The sequence below is a fragment of the Taudactylus pleione genome, unplaced genomic scaffold (assembly GCF_031769625.1).
Source record: "Taudactylus pleione unplaced genomic scaffold, aTauple2 ptg000936l, whole genome shotgun sequence".
NCBI lineage: Eukaryota > Metazoa > Chordata > Amphibia > Anura > Myobatrachidae > Taudactylus > Taudactylus pleione.
The window spans coordinates 182,750-204,256 of NW_028285337.1; the positions used below are offsets into that span (position 1 = coordinate 182,750).

The 21,507-nt window shown below is 42.0% G+C and overlaps 1 protein-coding gene across 1 annotated transcript in view; it reads right to left on the reverse strand.

The window, feature by feature from the left end:
- The window catches only part of AKNAD1 (AKNA domain containing 1), a 135,679-nt gene that overhangs the window by 22,640 nt on the left and 91,532 nt on the right, over positions 1-21,507 (reverse strand). Inside the window, 2 exon segments of the mRNA XM_088459806.1 lie at positions 6,040-6,418; positions 6,812-6,904. Coding sequence (XP_088315932.1) covers positions 6,040-6,418; positions 6,812-6,904 — 472 coding nt within the window.

The following is a 21,507-nucleotide window of genomic DNA, read 5'->3' on the forward strand; positions in this document are numbered from 1 at the left end:
ACTCCAAACTATACATATTAAGATCTTTTAGTCTTTCCTGGTACGTTTTGTGGTGTAGACCTTGCACCATTTTAGTTGCCCTTCTTTGTACAGTCTCTAATGTATTAATATCCTTCTGGAGATATGGCCTCCAGAACTGAACACAGTATTCGAGATGAGGACGTACCAATGACCTATACAGTGGTACTGTATTATCACTTCTTTCTGTCTGCTACTGATTCCTCTCCCTATGCAACCAAGCATCTGACTTGCCTTCCTCATTGCTTTGTTACAATGTTTGCTTGCTAAGTCACCTGAAATAGTGACTCCTATATCCCTTTCCTCTTCAGTAGCTTCCAGTATAGTGCCATTAATACTATATTTAGCCTTTGGATTTTTGAGACCCAAGTGCATGATCTTGCATTTTTTGGCATTAAACTGTAGTGGCCACATTCTTGATAATTCCTCTAGTCTACCTAGATCATCAGCCTTTTGTTTTACCCCTCCTGGTGTGTCTACCCTGTTGCATACCTTTGTGTCATCTGCAAAAAGGCATAGTTTCCCTTCCATACCATTTGCAATGTCACAAATAAAGATATTAAAAAGCACTGGTCCAAGTACAGATCCCTGAGGTGATCCACTGGTAACATTTCCCTCTTGAGACTGAACTCCATTTACTACAACTCTCTGTTTCCTATCCTGCAGCCATGATCTTATCCATTCAACTATCTTTGTAAGTTAATTTGCAGGGACAGCGGCAGGGACAGGGGTGGATTTGGATGGAAAATCAGCCCGGGAAATTTATGGAAGGACTGATATGCCAACTGCCAGTTTCTAATGCCGGGTACACACTAAGCGGCCGGCAGATCGTAGCGACCTATCTGGCACATCTTCCAGTGTGTACCACTATGTCACTGACGATGTGCACTCCCACACGTTGTCAATAACATCGCCCATCGTACTTGCATGCAAGTCTGACGGGCAACATCGTAAGTGAGCATGCACTTGCCAATGCTGACACCCCGCCGGGTCCCATCGCTAACGAGGTCGGTACACACTACCGGCCTTAAGTCTTTAGATGCTAGCATTGGTTGCAACATTTGAAGTTTCACCAGCCCTATGCTAGGTGCAGAACATCCATGTAAGTATGGCCTCCAATGTGAGCAATTCAGCATCTCTATAGCCAACCCCCTGTAACCACCTAGGAACACCCAACACATTTCTAATACTCTACTTGGTGCATGCATATGAATCCGCACTGCAACTCAGACTCATGCGCAGATGAAAAACAAAGCACAAGACAAATAAATAAAACACTTTGACCCCTACAGGAAAAAACACATTGAACTCCGACAGGAAAAAAAACAAAAACATTATCCCCCAAAGGAAAAAATAAAACACATTGGTGCACACAAAAAAATAAATAAAACACATTCACCCCCACGGGAAAAAAAATATACACATTGACACCAGACAGGACAAAAAAAAAAACACATTAGTCTCCACAGGAAAAAAATAAAACACATTGGCCCCCACAAGAATAAAATAAAATAAAAATACACTAGCCTCAACAAGAAAAAAATAAAAACACACATTAGTCCCTACAGAAAACAATACACATTGGCCCCCACAGGAAAAAATACAAACACATTGGCCCCCACAAGAGAAAAAAAAACAACCCGCACAGAAAAACAAACACATTGGCCCCTACAGAAATCAAATACAAAGTACTTGGCACTCTTGCTTACAAAAGAACAACTTCGCTGGGTGCCCTCCTTCGCAGATGAATACAGAAAGTGGCAGTGTATAGGCGACAGTCACAGCTATACAGTCAGTCAATGGTCGGAGGTCCCACTCCCGTCAAGTTCAACGTTTCAAATTTATTTAAAATTTTTCATCTGGAACCTGATGAAAAATGTAAGATAAAATTGAAACGTTGAACTTGAGGGGAGTGGGACCTCCGACCATTGACTGACTGTATAGCTGTGACTGCCGCCTATACACTGCCACTTTCTATATATATATATATATATATATATATATACATATATATATATATACGTACGTACGTACGTACGTACGTACATACATACAAATATATATATATATATATATATATACACAGTATATACACATATATATATATATATATATATATATATATGCTGCTTTTAAAATTGGAATCCAGATGGATATATAAACTGAATTCTTCACTCTACATATAGTTATTCAAACGTTTTTTTGCATGTATTTTTTTGCATGTAAATCTTGTGGTCACTTTGCCAAACATTCTATTCCTGTATTTCTATAATTCTACATCTTGTCAGTGTCTCTACATAGTAGCTTACTGAACATGTATATATTTATGGACATGACAATATATAGGTCACTCCCCACAATGAGGGAGATCATGTCATGTTTTTTATACACATATTTTTTGTTTTTTACAGCCATTTCCCGGAGAACTTGCTTAGCAGCGACCAGACGAGAAGCACTGACGTCATCGGAGGGCGTCCGGAAGGACAGGTGAGCGCGGCCCGTCTCCAGGATTGGCATGCACGAGGTGACACAGCACATAAAGGTAGGACATTTTGAATTTGTAGACATTCACTGTACATTTTTTTGCTGATCAACATTGTAAACATCACAGCAGCCTGAGGACGGGGTCCGGAGGGATCCTGAAACGTTGCTTTAATGCTGGATATTCGCAACATGTATTAATCTGTACTTTTACTACATAAACGTCTTTTTGTTATAGTAGTGCCGTGCGTGGACTTGGAAATTTTCTGAGGACTTGTTCTTTACATATCATAGCACGAGCACACTAGAAGTTGCATTTTAGCAAAGGAGTGCCAGATTATTGGAATTGTGTGTGTGTGTATATATATATATATATATATATATATACAGTCAGGTCCATAAATATTGGGACATTGACAGAATTTTCATATTTTGGCCTCTATTCACCACCACAATGGCTTTGAAATGAAACAAACAGGCTGTGCTTGTAACTGCAGACTTTCAGATTTAATTTGAGGGTAATTACATCCAAATCAGGTGAACGGTGTAGGAATTACAACGGTTTCTATATGTGCCTCCCACTTTTTAAGGGGCCAAAAGTAATGGGACAAACTAAACAATCCTAAATCTAACTTTCACTTTTTAATACTTTGTTGCAAATCCTTTGCAGGCAATTACAGCCTGAAGTCTGGAACGCATAGACATCACCAGATGCTGGGTTTCATCCCTGGTGATGCTCTGCCAGGCCTCTACTGCAAATGTCTTCAGTTCCTGCTTGTTCTTGGGGCATTTTCCCTTCAGTTTTGTCTTCATCAAGTGAAATGCATGCTCAATCGGATTCAGGGCAGGGGATCGACTTGGCCATTGCGTAACATTCCACTTTTTAGCCTTAAAAAACTCTTTGGTTGCTTTTGCAGTATGCTTCGGGTCATTGTCCATCTGCACTGTGAAGCGCCGTCCAATGAGTTCTGAAGCATTTGACTCAATATGAGCATATAATATTGCCCGTAACACTTCAGAATTAATTCTGCTGCTTTTGTCAGCAGTCACATCATCAATAAATACAAGGGAACCAGGTCCATTGGCAGCCATACATGCCCACGCCATGACATTACCACCACCATGCTTCAGGTGGTATGTTTTGGATCATGAGCAGTTCCTTTCCTTCTCTTCTCTTCCCATCACTCTGGTACAAGTTGATCTTTGTCTCCTCTGTCCATAGGATGTTGTTCCAGAACTGTAATGGCTTTTTTAGATGTTGTTTGGCAAACTCTAATCTGGTCTTCCTGTTTTTGTGGCTCACCAATGGTTTGCATCTTGTGGTGAACCCTCTATATTCACTCTTGTGAAGTCTTCTCTAGATTGTTGACTTTGACACATATACACCTACCTCCTGGAGAGTGTTCTTGATTTGGCCAACTGTTGTGAAGGGGTTTTTCTTCACCAGGGAAATAATTCTTTTATCATCCACCACAGTTGTTTTCCGTGGTCTTCCGGGTCTTTTGGTGTTGCTGAGCTCTACAGTGCGTTCTTTCTTTTTAAGAATGTTCCAAACAGTTGATTTGGCCACACCTAATGTTTTTGCTATCTCTCTGATGGGTTTGTTTTGATTTTTCAGCTTAATGATGGCTTGCTTCACTGATAGTGACAGCTCTTTGGATCTCATATTGAGAGTCGACAGCAACTGATTCCAAATGCAAATGTCACACCTAGAATCAACTTCAGACCTTTTACCTGCTTAATTGATAATGAAATAACGAGGGAATAGCCCACACCTGTCCATGAAATAGCTTTTGAGTTGATAGTCCCATTACTTTTGGTCCCTTAAAAAGTGGGAGGCACATATTGAAACTGTTGTAATTCCTATACCGTTCACCCGATTTGGATGTAATTACCCTCAAATTAAATCTGAAAGTCTGCACATCTTGTTTGTTTCATTTCAAAACCATTATGGTGGTGAATAGAGGGCAAAATCTGAAAATCCTGTCAATGTCCCAATATTTATGGACCTGACTGTATATATTGGCCCCCCACACAGGAAAGAAAAACAAAAAGCATTGTCCTCCAAAAGACAATAATATGGTGAGCAGTGTAAGTCCCCGGGGCCGGCGGGAGTGGGACCCTGGGGTTGGTGAGTAGTGTATGTCCCCGGGCAGGGCAGGTTATGGGTATGTTCCAGAGTTGGGGTTGGTAGTTTACTGTGAGGCCAGTGGGTAGGGCTGTGAGCAAATCGCCCCCTCCAGAACTAGCAGCAGAAGCACGTGCTTCACAAACTCCACCGCTGCTGGAGTCAGGATGGGAGTAGCAATAGTGGGAAGGAGGATGCAGAGGGAGAATGGGAGTAGTAATGATGGCAGAGCAGGGACAGGCTTAGAGTAGTTGTAGTGTGGGGCAGGCTGGGAGTAGTAGTTCAGAACTGGAGGCAGGATGGGTGTAATAGTGGAAAGCAGTGGCAGGCTGGGAGTAGTACTGTTGAGCAGGGGACAGGGTGATTTTAATGGTGGGAATAAGCAGGCAGGATAAGAGTGGAAGAGACTCACCAGGAATAAGCTGAACAAGTATCACCTCCAGGCTCCACTCCAGGGTCACTTCAGCTCACCGCAGCTCATGGGTACCGGCTGCAGTCCCTCAGTGCTGACAGCAGCCTCACACAGCCAGAGTGAGTGTGCCTCTGCCATCCATATCCTGCTCCTCCGGCTCCTACTCGAAGTCCATCCCAGCGGCACAGCTGTGTGGTTCACCTCATCGAATCCAGCAGCCCCAGGGGAAAGTACGGCTGGACCAGCTCTGACCATCCCAGAGAGCGGGCTGACAGCAGGCAGTGGTGGTGGCTGAGGGAGGGAGAGAGGGGACACCGTGGCACAGATACATTCATAGTGGAGCCGGGAGCTTCTGGTTTGCGTTCCGTAGCGGAACGCAAATCTTGGAAGCGCGGCAGCCGGCAAGTAGCCGCAGTGTCTGCCAGCCCAGCCAGCAGTTTCTTCAAGCCCAGCAAAGGGGTTCATGGGGCCGGCCCAGCGGGAACTCTCCCGCTTTCCCAGCGGCCCAATCCGCCCCTGGGCAGGGATAACCACTCTTCCTATGAGTCATCCTTGCATATCGGAGGAGTATTTCACATTTGTGAAAGTCTGCTCCTGGGAATCTGACACTGCGTATGCACAAAGTGTCAAATTCAGGAGGCTGCAGGAGAGGGTTTGCAAGATTCCTCTCCTGCAAGATTGCCTCCATAGACTTAAAGCAGTATATACTATCTGAGGATGGTGTACACCTAGGGGACCAAACATCATCATCTACATCATAATGTGAGATTTTAAAAATATTCTTTTTTTAATGAAAATGCATATAGTTAGGATAAATTGAGACCTTTAAATGTCCAAACACCAGCCTGTAACTTGCCTTCATTACAATATAATTCCCATATAATGGGGTTTATGTAATAGGGTGTGGTGTGTGTTGACTGCACCAGCGGGATCCTGGGGAATGTGCCCCAAATTTGTATTTTTGAAATACGAATAGCAACCCTAAGAGAGGGGAACTCACCTGCTTGAGGTTACGTGTTGGCTGACCTTGCGGTATTTGCTGATGGTTGATACTATGGGTTGGCTGACCTTGTGGGACTTGTTGATGCTTGATGTTATGGGTTGGCTGACCTTGTGGGACTTGTTGATGCTTGATGTTATGGGTTGGCTGACCTTGTGGGACTTGTTGATGCTTGATGTTATGGGTTGGCTGACCTTGTGGGACTTGTTGATGCTTGAGGTTATGGGTTGGCTGACCTTGTAGGAATTGTTGATGCTTGATGTTATGAGTTGGCTGATCTTGTGAGACTTGTTGAGACACAGTCTGTTAGAAAAGCTACTTTGTTTTTCCATATAAACTGGAATTTTGGATGCCCAAAATGACTTCTGTTTATGCAGTTCTGTATAGAAATATAGATATATTCATACATCTCAGGCACTATCATTTTTATAAGATACTACAAATTGTAAATATTAAAACACTTTGAAGAATATTAAACAGAAGTTTATGCATAATAGGATTTTATGTTCCATGCATTTTATTGTGTCAGACTGTGTGGACTTGTGTGTGAAAATCAATAAATGGTTTGAAATTAATAGTATTTCAAAAAATACAGTAGGGAGAGATTATGAGGATAAGAGATCAAGGAGAGAGAGCTGGAAAGAACAATGTGAATTGGGATTGTGTTGACCACAATCTGTCGTGTCTCATGTAAATGGCCTACTACTTGCATTTTTTCATTGAACTTTGATTACCCATGCATTACAAACATGGGAAGATTTCTAGAATTTACCCTTCATAGATGTGTCAGTGTTCAGCAATTTGCAACAGGTTCCAGTAGCCAATTTTCCTTTGCTAAATTTCTCAGGGGGTAAGCTGGATGATGCTGAAAGGGTAGAAGTAAAAGATTAGTGCAACAAATAGCCCCAAAACACTGCACAAGTCATACAACGCACAACATATGTGCAGACCTGTCAATTCTCCAATTTTATTGGTTCAGAATACTCCTCCGGTCAAGTTTCTCCCAGCAATACTGGAATCTGAGCACTTTCTACCAATTTTAAACAGTTCTAGATGTGTCCTCATATATCTAGAAGTTTTACGCCATATTGCATGCTCTCATATATCTAGAGCTTTTATGCCTTATTGCGTGTTCTCATATGTAGAGCTTTTACGCCATATTGCGTGAGAAGCATGGCATGACTTAGACGCTCCGCCACAGACAGCGATTCCTGTAATTTCATACTTTTCCTGAATTGTGCCTTTTTTTTGCATTGTTGCTGCACACATATTCGCTTATAAGGCCTGATTCAGCTCTGGGAATAGAGTAAGATATAGCAAGTAACTGTGCACCTTGGTAATACCATTCTGCACTGCAGGTGGGGCAAATTTAAATTGTGCAGAGAGATTTAGATTTGGACGGGTTGTGTCCAAACTGAAATGTAAATTGCAGTGTAAAAATAAAGCTGTCCAACATTTGTGGGCTACATGCAAAAGCAGCCGGTATTTACCCTGCATGCAAAAAAATGTATGTATTTGGACCCTTAAAAACTGGGAGGCACATATAGAAACCGTTGTAATTCCTACACCATTCACCTGATTTGGATGTAATTACCCTCAAATTAAATCTGAAAGTCTGCAGTTAAAGCACAGCTTGTTTGTTTCATTTCAAAGCCATTGTGGTGGTGAATAGAGGCCAAAATATGAAAATTCTGTCAATGTCCCAATATTTATGCACCTGACTGTATATTTTGTAAAAAATAAGTTTCTGACGGTACGAGTGGCATGGCTAAATGGCAAAGTCCGTGGCACACCAAACAGGGCTCATTGGCGCACTTTGAGGATAGGTGTAGGTGGACACGTGTATAGTTCAACAGATTGTGCTGTCAGACAGGATGACCAGGAGGCTTAGGATCAAATTTCCCTCAATCAAGTATATTTAAGGATATTACTTCGGGAACACATTTAATTTAAAAAAGGTCTTCAAAACAATTATTCTTCAGAGAAGTCAAGCTTCAAACTTTAATGATTAAGGGTATTAGTTACTCGTGTCCAACAACATTAATGTCCTAAATTTTGACTCATTATTTTTGCTTTGTAAATTATTGTTAACTAATTATTCTTTTTTTTCTTCCCTTTTAGTGACACCCTGAAAGGGGCCAGCTTTCATTCTAATCAACTGAATTTATTACATGTTATAGACAGTGGAGATGAAAGCTTTTGCTGCATACAGCTTTTGAGACAGATTCCTCACTGGCATTTGGACTATGTACAATAGCGCCTCGATCTCTGTTCTGGTGAATGGCACGAGGCAAGGTTGTCCCATGCCCCCTTTAATTTTTGCCCATGCCATCATGCTTTGAGAATTGGGTTTAACGCAGATTTAACTGGTATTCAAATTATACTGGGCAATAATAAAATAAGTCTTTAAATGGGTAATATTCTACTGGATATAATCCCCTAACTTATCTTCCATACATGTCAAAATAAATTAGACTAAGACAGAGGTTAGAGGTATATAGCATATATGCCCAACACACCATTAAATTTCAGGTAAATGCTCATATCTCTCAGGTACAGAGGCTAACATGTAGGCTATAAAAGGCCGAGTTGAGTGTGGCTCACAAGCCAGGTCGTGTCTAGATGCTACCCTCTGTACCTGAGAGGTGGCTGCATTTTAATGGTGTGTTGAGTATATATGCTAGTGTAGGAATTTACAGAAAGTTAGGATCCCTTAAATGTTTCGATCGAAATATGAACAAAATCCCCATGCTTTTATTTGCTAAACACGCATTTTGCAGTATATTATAGTTAGACATGCACACTCACTCATTAGTCTATTGTACTTGTATTAGAGGAGAACAGAAGACTAGAGAGATTGCCTATAGTAAATGTTATATATATATATATAGAGAGAGAGAGAGAGAGAGAGAGCGAGAGAGAGAGAGAGAGAGAGAGAGAACGAACACAGAGAGAGAGAACGAACACAGAGCACTGCTAATACTAGTACATGCAACAGAATAACTTGGGGACCACAATCTCCTAAACCTTGGCACAGACCCTCTATATACTGTATATATATTAGAGATGTGCGCCGACCCCTGTGTTTTGGTTTTGGATGTGGATTAACTTTCGTGTTTTGGTTCTGAATTTTTTTGTTTTTCAAAAATTTATAAAAACTGCTAAAATCACATAATTTGGGCTTGTTTTTGTTCCTACAGTATTATTAACCTCAATAACATTAATTTCCAATCATTTCAAGTCAATTTTGACCACCTCACAGCTTACAATATTGTTTTCATCCAGTTTAGGTCAAAAAGTTGCATCAAGCTAGCTGGCTGGCTAAGCTAAGCGGCAGCAGTGGGCAGCACAAACACGTGGCAGTTCAACTTTCAACATGGCACATCAGGAAACAAATATTTTCATTAATCAAGAGGCCTGAGGGATATGAAGTATGTATGTAGTTGAAGGCAGGAAAAAGGAAGAGTTTATTCATAGTAAATTTTAACAAAAATTTTTATTCCACAGAAGATTTATCAGGTAGGAGGGGAGAGCAAGGGTGACAATATGCCCTATGTTTTGCACACAAAATCAACTTGGTAGTTCAGAATATTTTTAAAATTAAAGGGGCATGCAGGAGATGCTGTCTGTGGCCATAAACCTTTCTGGACAATTTTGGCATTCAGAAACCGGTATCTCAAAGATTTCATCGGCTGTCGCAGTTCAACTTCCAACATGGCACATCAGGAAACAAACTTTTTATTAATCAAGAGGCCTAAAGGAGTTGAAGTATGCATGTAGTTGAAGTAAGGGAAAGGAAGGGTTGATTCGTAGTAAATGTAATTTAAGTTTTGGATTCCAAAGCAAATTTATGAGTGAGGAGGGGAGGCATCTACAAAATATATTTTAATAATTCACATTAGTCCTTACCCCAGTTGAGCTCTTTGGTGGTTCTGCATTTAAAAAAATAAAAATAAAGTGGCATGCAGGAGCTGCTGTCTGTAGCCATAAAAATGTCTGGACATTTTTGGCATTCAGCAAACCGCATGCCAAAGGTATCAGCGGCTGTGGCAGTTCAATTACCAACATGGCACATCTAGTAAAAAGAATGGCACTGCAGTGGCAGACAGTATGGCAGTTTAATAAACTATAACAACAATGTTCGTCATCTACACAAAAAGACAATGCCCCAAACAGCGCATAATGCAAAGAAAAGAGGTACAAGATGGAATTGTCCTTGGGCCCTCCCACCAATGGGAGTAATACTGGTGTCGCACCTGCCCGCACACAAAACAGAAGCTCTGAACAGGAAGGGGGCAGAGGGATTTAAAGTCTGGTACTAAACATCTCTTATCATTGTGCTTCTGGGTTTTTGTATGGTAAGGTTGGGAGAAGGGAGAACATCTCCAGATACCATCACAAACTAGCCTCTCCATTTGGTACTTGAGTTGCATCTGACCAAACATGGCTATTATGACGAAGGAAAACCAAGCACACCAGGTTGGTATTGTAACACGGGGTATTGAAATGAGGAATCCAGACAGGCAGGTACTGGGCAAAGCAGTGGCTTTTTAATAGCAGCAATCACTGCACCTTAGCATATGTGAGTTTAGGCCTGCACACATAACATAAAACAAACATAAAAGTCTCAGCACTCCTTGTGCTAATCAGTCAGCAGTGGCTTGCAGCCACAATTTGGGCATGCTCTCTCAGCATAGCCCTTGGACCCTGGCACTACAACGGACCCTGGTACTATAACACTGTGTCCCTACTTCCTGGCTGCTACTCAGCATCAGGGCAACGAGCATCAGATGTGTGAATGTTTTAAACCCTTCTTGTGCTCTAGTGATTATTCCAGTTGGGTCTGTGTAAATGCGAGACCCTGGAATTCCACACCTCCACTGCTAATGCAGGACGCACAGGTTTCACTCCAGCCTCCCTTGGAGGGAGCTGATTCCACCAGAATGTGGGTAATTCAGGTGAGAGACAATCCCTCTCACCACAGTATCTACAAATCAAGGTTGAAAAATGGCATAAGAGTATCTTGCAGGTTGTCGAAGTTGGATAATTGGCTGAGACAGAATCTGTTTAAAATTAAATCTGCACAACGCCATTTTGTGAATGGCAACAACATGCCATTTTGCGACTGGCCGCCCAGTGCTATTTTAGTGAATCTCACCTATTATAAGTACATACGGCGATGCTATCATTTAGCGTCGTGCGATTCCCATGCAATAGAAAAATGTTAAAAGTCCTCATTATATAAATATAGACAGTTACTAAAACATATAATATTATCAACCTTGCAAAACACGTACCACGGTGTACTCCACAAACACGTAGTCGCACAACGCTAACTAGCATCTTTTCTTAATACCCCAATACTTACACACTGCACACTTACATAAAAAAGGTTCCCTAGCATCAAGGTTTTATTCATTATCAGTAATGTTGTGAAATACATGTTATTTGATATCTAAGGTTTAGTGCATGATAAGCAGACCGTGTTTGGTGTCATTCTAAACCACTGTGTCTTTGCAGATTTCCGGTTTCATCGGTGAGGAGATCGCAACATGTGTCTGCAAATTATGGATCATAGAGAGTTAGGCATTAAAATGTACTCTGTAATGCAGCCAGGTTAGATTTGTTATGCAGTGGGAAAATGGACACAAAGCTGTTGGAGGCTGGACTGTTACCATATGAACTGACCTATGAACTATACTGTAACAGAAGAACCAGGAAGAAGAACCAATGGAATCATGCCAACCTGTTCTATTGTATTGCCTATCTCTGTAAGAGTATATATGTAGGCTCTCTGAAACTGGATGCCAGTCATCTCTTTTCTTTGCTGCTGACGGAGGTTTCATCTTTGATGCTGGTATCTGGATTCATAGTGCGTGCGTATGTAACGACTGTACCTTGTGACTGTATAATTTGTTTGCGCTAATTGTATTTAGATCACAGCATGTAACTATCTGTTTTTATGGTGAATAATAACTTTTTGTGCTTTGGAACCACAATCAAAGTCTGAAAGCAATTATTTCTTGTGCGACTCATAACGCTAAATAGCGACAATTTTATAGTGTATAGATCGGTAGGAATCGATAGTTGGCGGCTCGCAGTGTGAAATCACGCTACCGGTCACACGGTAACACTCGGTCAGCGATGTCTCAGCAAAAGGGTGGAGGCGCCATAAGCAGGAAAGAACGCATTGTGCCTTCGAATACCTGCTACCACTTTGTTGCTGAGAGCCCGCTACCCGTTATTGTGTGAGTTTAAGGAGCGCTGAGTAGAATCCAGGGACGAGGAAGGAAAAAGTTTGTTTTCCTTCATTGATAGAATTTCATGTTAAAAGGGGAAGTCGCACAATAGCGTAAGGGTAATAATAAGTTTTGTGTAGCGGTCGCATTATTGTGTATGCGACCAGTCGCACAATAGCGTATACGTGTTTCCTGTATTGCTGCCACGTGTTTAAACAAAGCCGTTGAGATTGTATTGTGATATTGATAGATAGCATTGTTGTAAATATCTTGATCAGTGTTGCCATAATCTGGGAAAACGTTTATTTTTCTGCGCAGGAAAAGGGTGTTCCCTAGTTAAGGGGTTCGTAGGACCCTTAAGTGCTAGGCGCATGGTGTCGGCCTAGTGGCTCGGTAGTAGATACCGCAGTCTATACACATAAGCAGGTGTAGTTGTTGTCTTTGTTGTAGGTATCGGCTCTCAGTGTGATTGCAGCATTCAGTGATCAGTTAGGGTTATTGGGCATTGTGATTGAACCGCACAGTTGTGGCAAATTGTGATTGTGAACTGAGCAGAGGGTGGATGAAATCACTGAAAAGGGTAGGTGTTATTGGAATGCCTAAATGCTAACAGTGAAAGGTAGTCGAAAAGGGATTAGGTGCATGGAAGCAGCCTGGTATTCTTCCATAGGTGTGTGGGTGCATCCTGTTAATATTGTCCACAGGTAAGTGAAAGTAGCCTTGACGTTCTTTCACCGATCTAATATCTATTGAAAAGTTTAGGGTTATTTTCCCAAGATGGGAGCCAAACAAATGGTAGAGATGTTAGATGATGTGCTGCTGTTGGAAGCGCCGCTTGGATCGGCACGGCATATTATGCATACTAAGTACGGTGCTTATGCAACTAGGTACTGTGCTGTATGGTTTAAAATGATGAGGAAGAGTGTGAAACCGTTTCCCAGAATTGGCAGCTTTGATAAGGAGGTATTGAGCAATGTCGTAAGTTCATCCCAGACGCCCGGAGGCAAGTTCTTATTTGGTGCCCCTCTGTCACAGCCGCTGACACTGTAAGGAGGAGTGAGACAGAGAGTTGTGGGTGAGGGGGACACCGGACATGTTACACTGACAAAGAAGCAGCTGAGGAACAGCAACACCAATGAGTAGGGTCAGCCTATGGATAGACGGAGGCGGCAGCTGATGGTCTGACATGGAGCTCTCCACTAGTTTATAGTGGCTTCTTAGATGCCAGGAAGAGGTGCCATGTATTGGGCGGTCATAACGGTACACTAAGTTGGGTAAATATATTGTGGGCAATGGAGGAGGTGCCCCTTCAGTGCTGGAGCCCGGCGGCAGGCGCCTCCATTGTCTCCCATAGTTCTGCCCCTGGTCGGAGATAGCATCTGTATGGTGCACTCTCGAATGAAAAATATAAAGTATAATGAGTGTTTAAAGTTGTGGCAGCACGAGGGGGATACGTGGCTTAAGAGTGTGCACGTGATGCAAACTAGCGTCGCGAGCACGATGCGGGAGAATATGCATACAGCACTAAACAGCATTGCGTGCACTCCACAAGGTAGCGTTGCGGAAGGTAATACCAGTGGTTCATGCGCACCACCACCACCCTATGTGGATGGAGGTGGAGGTACAGTCGATGTAAAAACCCATAAAAAATTTAACATGTAACTTATACCCTCTCTTGAGTAATTATAAGGAAAATGTTTATGATATGGATGATGAACCTGTTGTTATGTCTGCCATTTCCCATGCTGTACACATGTTAGATGCTCCATCACAACAAGCACGAGTGGTGGCCCCATCTTCATCAGTGGTAGTACAAGAAGTTTTAACATCCACTGCACCCATAGAGGAATTTGTTAACCCTTTACGTAGCAGTAATAGACTAAATCCACAGTCAGGTAACAAGGTCAAAGGTAACAGTGTGTCTGGTATCCATCCCATCCGGACAATAACTGTTCCCAATGGGAACCCGCATGCGAATGGTGTAGTGCCCACAAGGGATGTAGCAATGCATTGTCCTTGGACAAGAGCTGAGCTAAATTCCATAATGAATGATTTCCCTGACCCTAAAAAGGAATTAGCAAAATGCCAAAGATTCTTGAAGAATTTGGGTAATGCTCACTAGCCAACCAATAAAGATTGGCGAGTGGTGTTAAGGGCGTGTCTTCTACACAATACCGACGTGAAAAAGTTTATCACGGATTGCGTATTGGATGGAGATTGTCCTTTAACAGACGAGGGTAACCAAGGTAACATTACCCGCATAATAACTCAATTAGGTGTATATTTTCCAGTAGTTAGTTAACTGGAGTCAAATTTTCACCAAAAAACAAAAGGAGAGTGAATCTGCAGAGGATTTCTGTACCCAAGCTCTGCAGGTTTTCACCCAGTACACTGGGATAGAGGATATTAAAGTTAACACTCATTACAGGGAAATTATCATCACAGTACTTATGGATGGTCTTAAAGACAATCTAAAGATCCGAGTCCAGACCTCTCTACCTGGCTGGAGGGGAGTTACTGTAGACACATTCAGGGAGTCCGCTATTGAACATGATAAAAACATCCTCAAAAAGAGAGAGACCCAGAGCTAGAAGCTAATGCCTGTTAGTATTCAAGCTCTAAAAGGAATGAATGTAACATCAAAGCCACCAGACACACATACACCTGCACAACTAAACACCCTCACAAATCCTGTCCAGCCAAACACAGCCCTTCCCCACTTATCACACACAGCCCCAAAACCCATACTACCCACAACAACCATATTACCCTCAAAATCCCTATCCCCACCCACAATCTTTCCCTACCGCTCAACCCACACAGCAACCCTTTCACCCACCCCACTCACAAAGGTGCTTTAACTGCAACCAAGTGGGACATGTAAGTAGGAACTGTAGGGTGAAGAAGGTAGGACCCCCTAACCAGGGAGTACCTGGATATCCACATAGGGGATATACACAGAGTGCAGGAAATTTCCAACAGTCACCAGCTCCAATTGTGGCCTTAAATGCTGTATTGGAGACCCCAATGCTAGGGGTCAGGTCATACCTGTAGTCTACAGATAGTCAGGTTAAAGGGAAGTACTAGGGAAGAACCGGTGATGATGGTTGATGTAGCTGGTATTAAATATCCTTTTCTTGTAGACACAGGGGTGACCAGATCAGTGATAAAATCTCCAGCTAATTTACAGGTGACCAGCAAGACAGTACCAGCAATGGGTGTAACGGGTAAAGTGCAACATTATCCTGTAACTAAATCCACAGAGGTCACTATCGGGCCATTGCATACCAGGCATTCATTTCTCCCGATAGTATATTTTTAGATATCCCAGAGAGAGTTGCGCACGAGGTGAGGGATATGGTGGACACTCCCCAAAGGTTAATGTATCACTCTACTGGTTCAGGTAAAAAAAATCTATCTCAGGTAGATCAAATGTTATCCTAAATACCAGATTCACTTTGGACCAAGGATGGACAGGATTAATGGCAAATGTTGCTCCCGTAAATGGTAAAACTAAAAAGTGGTAAGCAAGCTCCAAAAAGACCCCAGTACCCATTAAAACAGGAGGTAGAGTTATGGTTTATGCCATAATTGAGCAGTTATTACAACAGGGAATTTTAGTCCATACAGCGAGTATAGCCAGCAGTCCCATCTTTCCTGTGAAGAAGAGTGGTGGGAGGGGCTATAGGCTGGTAATAGACCTTAGAGGGGTTAATAAGGTAGTAGAGAGCCAATTTCCCATAGTGCCGATTCCAGCTGTCATTCTTATGCAGATCCCACCAAATGCAACCCATTTCACTATCATTGACCTCTGTTCTGCTTTCTTGTCTGTACGTCTTCATCCTGATTGTCAGTACCTATTCGCTTTTACATACAGGGGTGTACAATACACATGGACACGATTGCCCCAGGGCTTCATAGACAGCCCCAGTATCTTCTCCCTGGCCTTACACAACTGTTTACAATCTTTTCAACCTGCCAATGGATCTGTTCTAATACAATATGTGGACTATTTATTGTTATGTTCTGATTCGTTTATGTTTAAATGATACTAAACTTTTGTTGCTTCATCTCTCGCAAACAGAACACAAGGTTGCTAAGGACAAACTAAAGCCATACCAGACCAGGGTTAAATACTTTGGACATTGCCTAACCCAGGGGTTACGACATCTGACAAATGACAGAATCCAAGCCATACAGACCATGACAGAACCAACAGCAAATCCGTACCTTCTTGGGAATGTGTGGATACTGCAGAATGTGGATCCCAGTTTTTTCTATTTTGGCCTTGCCATTACAGGACTTAGTCTCTTCCTCAAAGCCCGATTGTGTCATACACACAGAGGAAACAGAGTAAGCTTTCCTTAACCTTAAGGATAGCCTGACAAGAGCACCTGCATTGGGAATACCTGATTATGAAAAACCTTTTGATTTGTATTGTACGGAAGCCGATGGTTGTGCAGCAGGGGTCCTCATACAAAAACAAGGTGATGCCAGTAGGCCCATAGCATACTACAGTGCACAATTGGACACTGTGGCAAGATCACTCCCAACGTGTTTAAGAAGTGTAGCAGCAACTGCTCTATTGGTCAGTAAGAGTGAGGATGTAGTATTAGGCCATGATATGATTGTCTATACTCCCCATGCTGTATCTGCTTTGCTAAACTCTGGCCAAACCAGGCATGTCTCCTCAGCTAGATTCACAATATGGGAACTAGTCCTAATAGCACCTGCAAACATCACCATCAAAAGGTGCAGTACGTTAAATCCAGCAACGTATTTACCATATGTGCAACATGACGCACAAAGGGTGGGGAGAGGTGAGTCGAGGCGAAAGGTGAGTTCTGCAGGTTTATTGATGAACATGATTGTATGTATGGAATATCTGAATCAAACCTTTACTGCAAGACCTGACATATGGGATATACCTTTAGAAAATGTAGATGTGACATTTTACACGGATGGGAGTTGTCATAGACAAACTGACACTGGAGAGTTATGTACACGTTATGCTGTGGTAAATGATGAAGATATCATAGAGGCCGAACCTTTAGGTCCACCTCATTCGGCCCAAGTGGAAGAACTGGTGGCATTAAGGAGAGCGTGAGAATTAGCAGAAGGTAAATCTGCTAATATCTACACTGACTCTAGGTACGCCTTCAGGCTGGTACATGATTTCAAGGCTTTATGGCGTCTGAGAAATTTTATGACAGCAGCAGGCACACCATTCGCACATTCCATACATATAAAAGGACTACTAACAGCAATCCAATTGCCTAAGACAGTGGTGGTAATTAAGTGTAAAGACCATACATGTGAGGATGATCCGGTGTCACTGGGCAACAAAAGGGCAGACGAAGCTGCCAAATGGGCAGCAGGGTTAAAAATAAATGTGCAAATTAACCAAATGATGTTTCAAAAGATTGACATGCTGAAATTGATTGAGATGCAAAATTTGTGTTCCATTCAGGAAAAGGCAGTCTGGAAGTCCAAGGGATGTGGGCAAGAGTCCTCTGGACTCTGGAGAGATGGACAAGGTAAGCCAGTGGCCCCCAAGGCGTACTACCCAAACCTGGCTGAGGCAGCGCACGGTCTGACTCACTTGGGAAAGCAAGGTATATGAAAATTGGTGAAAGCATACTGGTGTGCACCGGGTTTTTCTTCTCAAGCGGAAAAGAGAGCAATGTCTTGTCTGACCTGCTTGAGGAAAAACATTGGGAAAACGATCCCTACCGAACCATCCCACATTCCTCCAACCGACGGACCTTTTCGGGTAAAACAAATTGATTTCATCCAATTACCACCCTGCAGGAATTTCAAGTATGTATTAGTGTGCAATGATGTGTTTTCTAATTGGGTTGAGGCATACCCAGCTGCCACTAATACTGCTGCATTTACTGCTAAGAAAATAGTTCAGGAGTTTGTATGCAGATACGGCATCCCTAGAATTATCGAAAGTGATAGGGGTACTCATTTCACAGGTGATATCTTCCAAAACATGTGTAAGTTGATGGGTGTTAATAGTAGACTTCATCCGTAGTCAAAGAGAGATGCATCCAACAGTGCCAACCTAAGTATAACCAGTATTGGAGTGGGTATCCTTTAGAGGATTATCATACCATGGTGGGTAAAGTTTTAAACCAAACCGACTGTTGGAAAATTTCTTAACACCAAACCACCCCATTTTAAACTCCACCAGTACCCAGTAGATAAATCACTTTTATGTTTAAACATCACCAATGACCCAGGAAGTTGGGAGATGACGGGAAAAAACCAAACGATGACCTTCTCACTAAGAACTGATCATGAGCCTATGAATTATGAACTGTTAAACACAATTAGGTCGGGTGGAAGACACTTCTGGTATAAATATACACTAAGTAACATCAAAGAAATGGTTGGCAGAGTACCAGAAGGGTACTGTGCCAGGGTGATACAACCAGAAACGTGTATTAGCCAGATGGGAGAACCTCAGATAGGATCATTTGTGAGGGAAATGTGTTGGATGATCATGATGCATTCTATTCCTTATGTTCTCCCTGATGATGTATATTTTATATGTGGAAGGAAAGCGTATAAGTGGCTCTCTCTGAGTTCCGAAGGTTTGTGTTATCTGGGAAGAGTAGTACCAGAGGTTATGACCCTTACACATGGTGAAATGCTTGGTATTCATAAAAACACACCATCACCATATCTTCACACACAGTACAAACATAGAGACAAAAGAAATATGATACCTGGTGACGTACATAAAGCCACACAGTTAATTAGTGAGACAACTGGCTTTCAAGTTTTTGTAGCATTGGATCCCACCAGGATCGCTTTGGGTACACTAAATTTTAGATATATTCAAGATCTTGCCAAATTAGATTAGATAATAGCACCGAGATGTATGATGACACATTTAGGTACACAAGTAAGGAGTTACAAGCCTACAAGAAAGAACTGGTGCAACACAGATTAGTTTTAAATTATTTAACAGCTGTCACTGGAGGGTACTGCGTAACTTTGACCACCCAATTTGGTGTAAAGTGTTGCACAGACATTACAAATTATACCAGTGACCCCAAGGAGGTGTTAGACCGGAAGATGGATGAAATTCTGCAGTTAAAATGGGAATTTCGAAAGAACCATAATGCTTCAGTGGCTGAAGTAGAGGAGAAGGTAGAGGAATGGGTTTCTTGGTTGAACCCAGTGAAGTGGTTCTCCGGTCTAGGAGAGTGGCTCCAGGAAATGATTGCGAGCATTGGTAAACTCCTGATCCTTATACTGGTTGTCATCTTAGTAATTGGCGTATGTGTCAGGTGTGTTCCTACCATGTTGAAATGTGGAAAATGTAAAGATAAGGTAAATCAAAGGAATGAAATGATGATGGTGGTCAGTAGTAACAATATGAATACTGAGGTAAATGTAGGACTGAATTACAACCCTGAACTAGAAGGCACCATCATATGATGTATAAGATTTAGACATGCATGAAATGTATTATGAAATGTAAATTTTAAGCATCTTAAATAATGTAAGTCCCTATTCCCATTCAAGACTTCCCTTATAGGACTGGTGCATCCCCACATCTTTCTCATGATCTTCCAAGATCCGCAGTGTGCGTATAAGGGTAGTTTTATGTCCCCTCCTAAAGACACATTATTGATGTTTAAGAACCACCTTGTGCCATCCCATAATATAACATTAAATAATATGTCATACTGTAAGCCTAAACTAAATTTATAAAATCAAAGTGTGATAGCATGTTGTTTGCTATCAAAGGGTGGACTGTCGAAGCTGGATAATTGGCTGAGACAGAATCTGTTTCAAATTAAATCTGTACGCCATGTTGCGAATGGCAACAAGATGCCACTTTGCGACTGGCTGCCCAGCGCCATTTTAGCGAATCTCACCCATTATAAGTACATACGGCGATGCTATCATCTAGCGTCGTGCGATTCCCACGCAATAGAAATATGTTAAAAGTCCTCATTATATAAATACAGACAGTTACTAAAACATATAATATGATCAACCTTGCAAAACACGTACCACGGTGTACTCCACAAACACGTAGTTGCACAATGCTAACTAGTGTCTTTTCTTCATTCCCCAATCCTTGCACACTGCACACTTACATAAAAAAGGTTCCCTAACATTAAGGTTAATATTTAAGGTTTTATTCATTATCAGTAATGTTGTGAAATAAATGTTATTTGATATCTAAGGTTTAGTGCATGATAAGCAGACCGTGTTTGGTGTCAATCTAAACCACTGTGTCTTTGCAGATTTCCGGTTTCATCGGTGAGGAGATCGCAACATGTGTCCGCAAATTATGGATCATAGAGAGTTAGGCATTAAAATGTACTCTGTAATGCAGCCAGGTTAGATTTGTTATGCCGTGGGAAAATGGACACAAAGAGCTGTTGGAGGCTGGACGGTGACCATATGAACTGACCTATGAACTATACTGTAATAGAAGAACCAGGAAGAAGAACCAATGGAATCATGCCAACCTGTTCTATTGTATTGCCTATCTCTGTAATATATATGTAGGCTCTCTGAAACTGGATGCCAGTCATCTTTCTTTGCTGCTGACGGAGGTTTCATCTTTGATGCCGGTATCTGGATCCAGAGCGCGTGCGTATGTAACGACAGTACCTTGTGACTGTATAATTTGTTCGCGCTAATTGTATTTAGATCACAGCGCGTAACTATCTGTTTTTATGGTGAATAATAACTTTTTGTGCTTTGGAACCACAATCAAAGTCTGAAAGCAATTATTTCTTGTGCAACTCATAATGCTAAATAGCAACAATTTTAGAGTGTATAGATAGGTAGGAATCGATAAGGTATACCTATTTGTGATTTTAGTTGAAATAAATACAGCCTGAAACAAAAAAAGCATCAGAGCAGCGACACAAACGCACGACACAAACGCACAGTGCTTATATGGATACACTGGGGTACGGCCTGCAGCATCACAGTGCTTATATCAATACACTGGGGTACGGAAACATGCACTGGGGTACGGCCTGAAGTGTCACAGTACTTATATGGATACACTGGGGTACGGAAGCATGCACTTGGGTACGGCCTGCAGCATTACAGTGCTTATATGAATACACTGAGGTACGGAAGCAGGCACTGGGGTATGGCCTGCAGCATCACAGTGCTTATATGAATACACTGGGGGCGGTGGGGCCTGCAGCGACACAGTGCTTTTTTGGATACACTGGGGTAC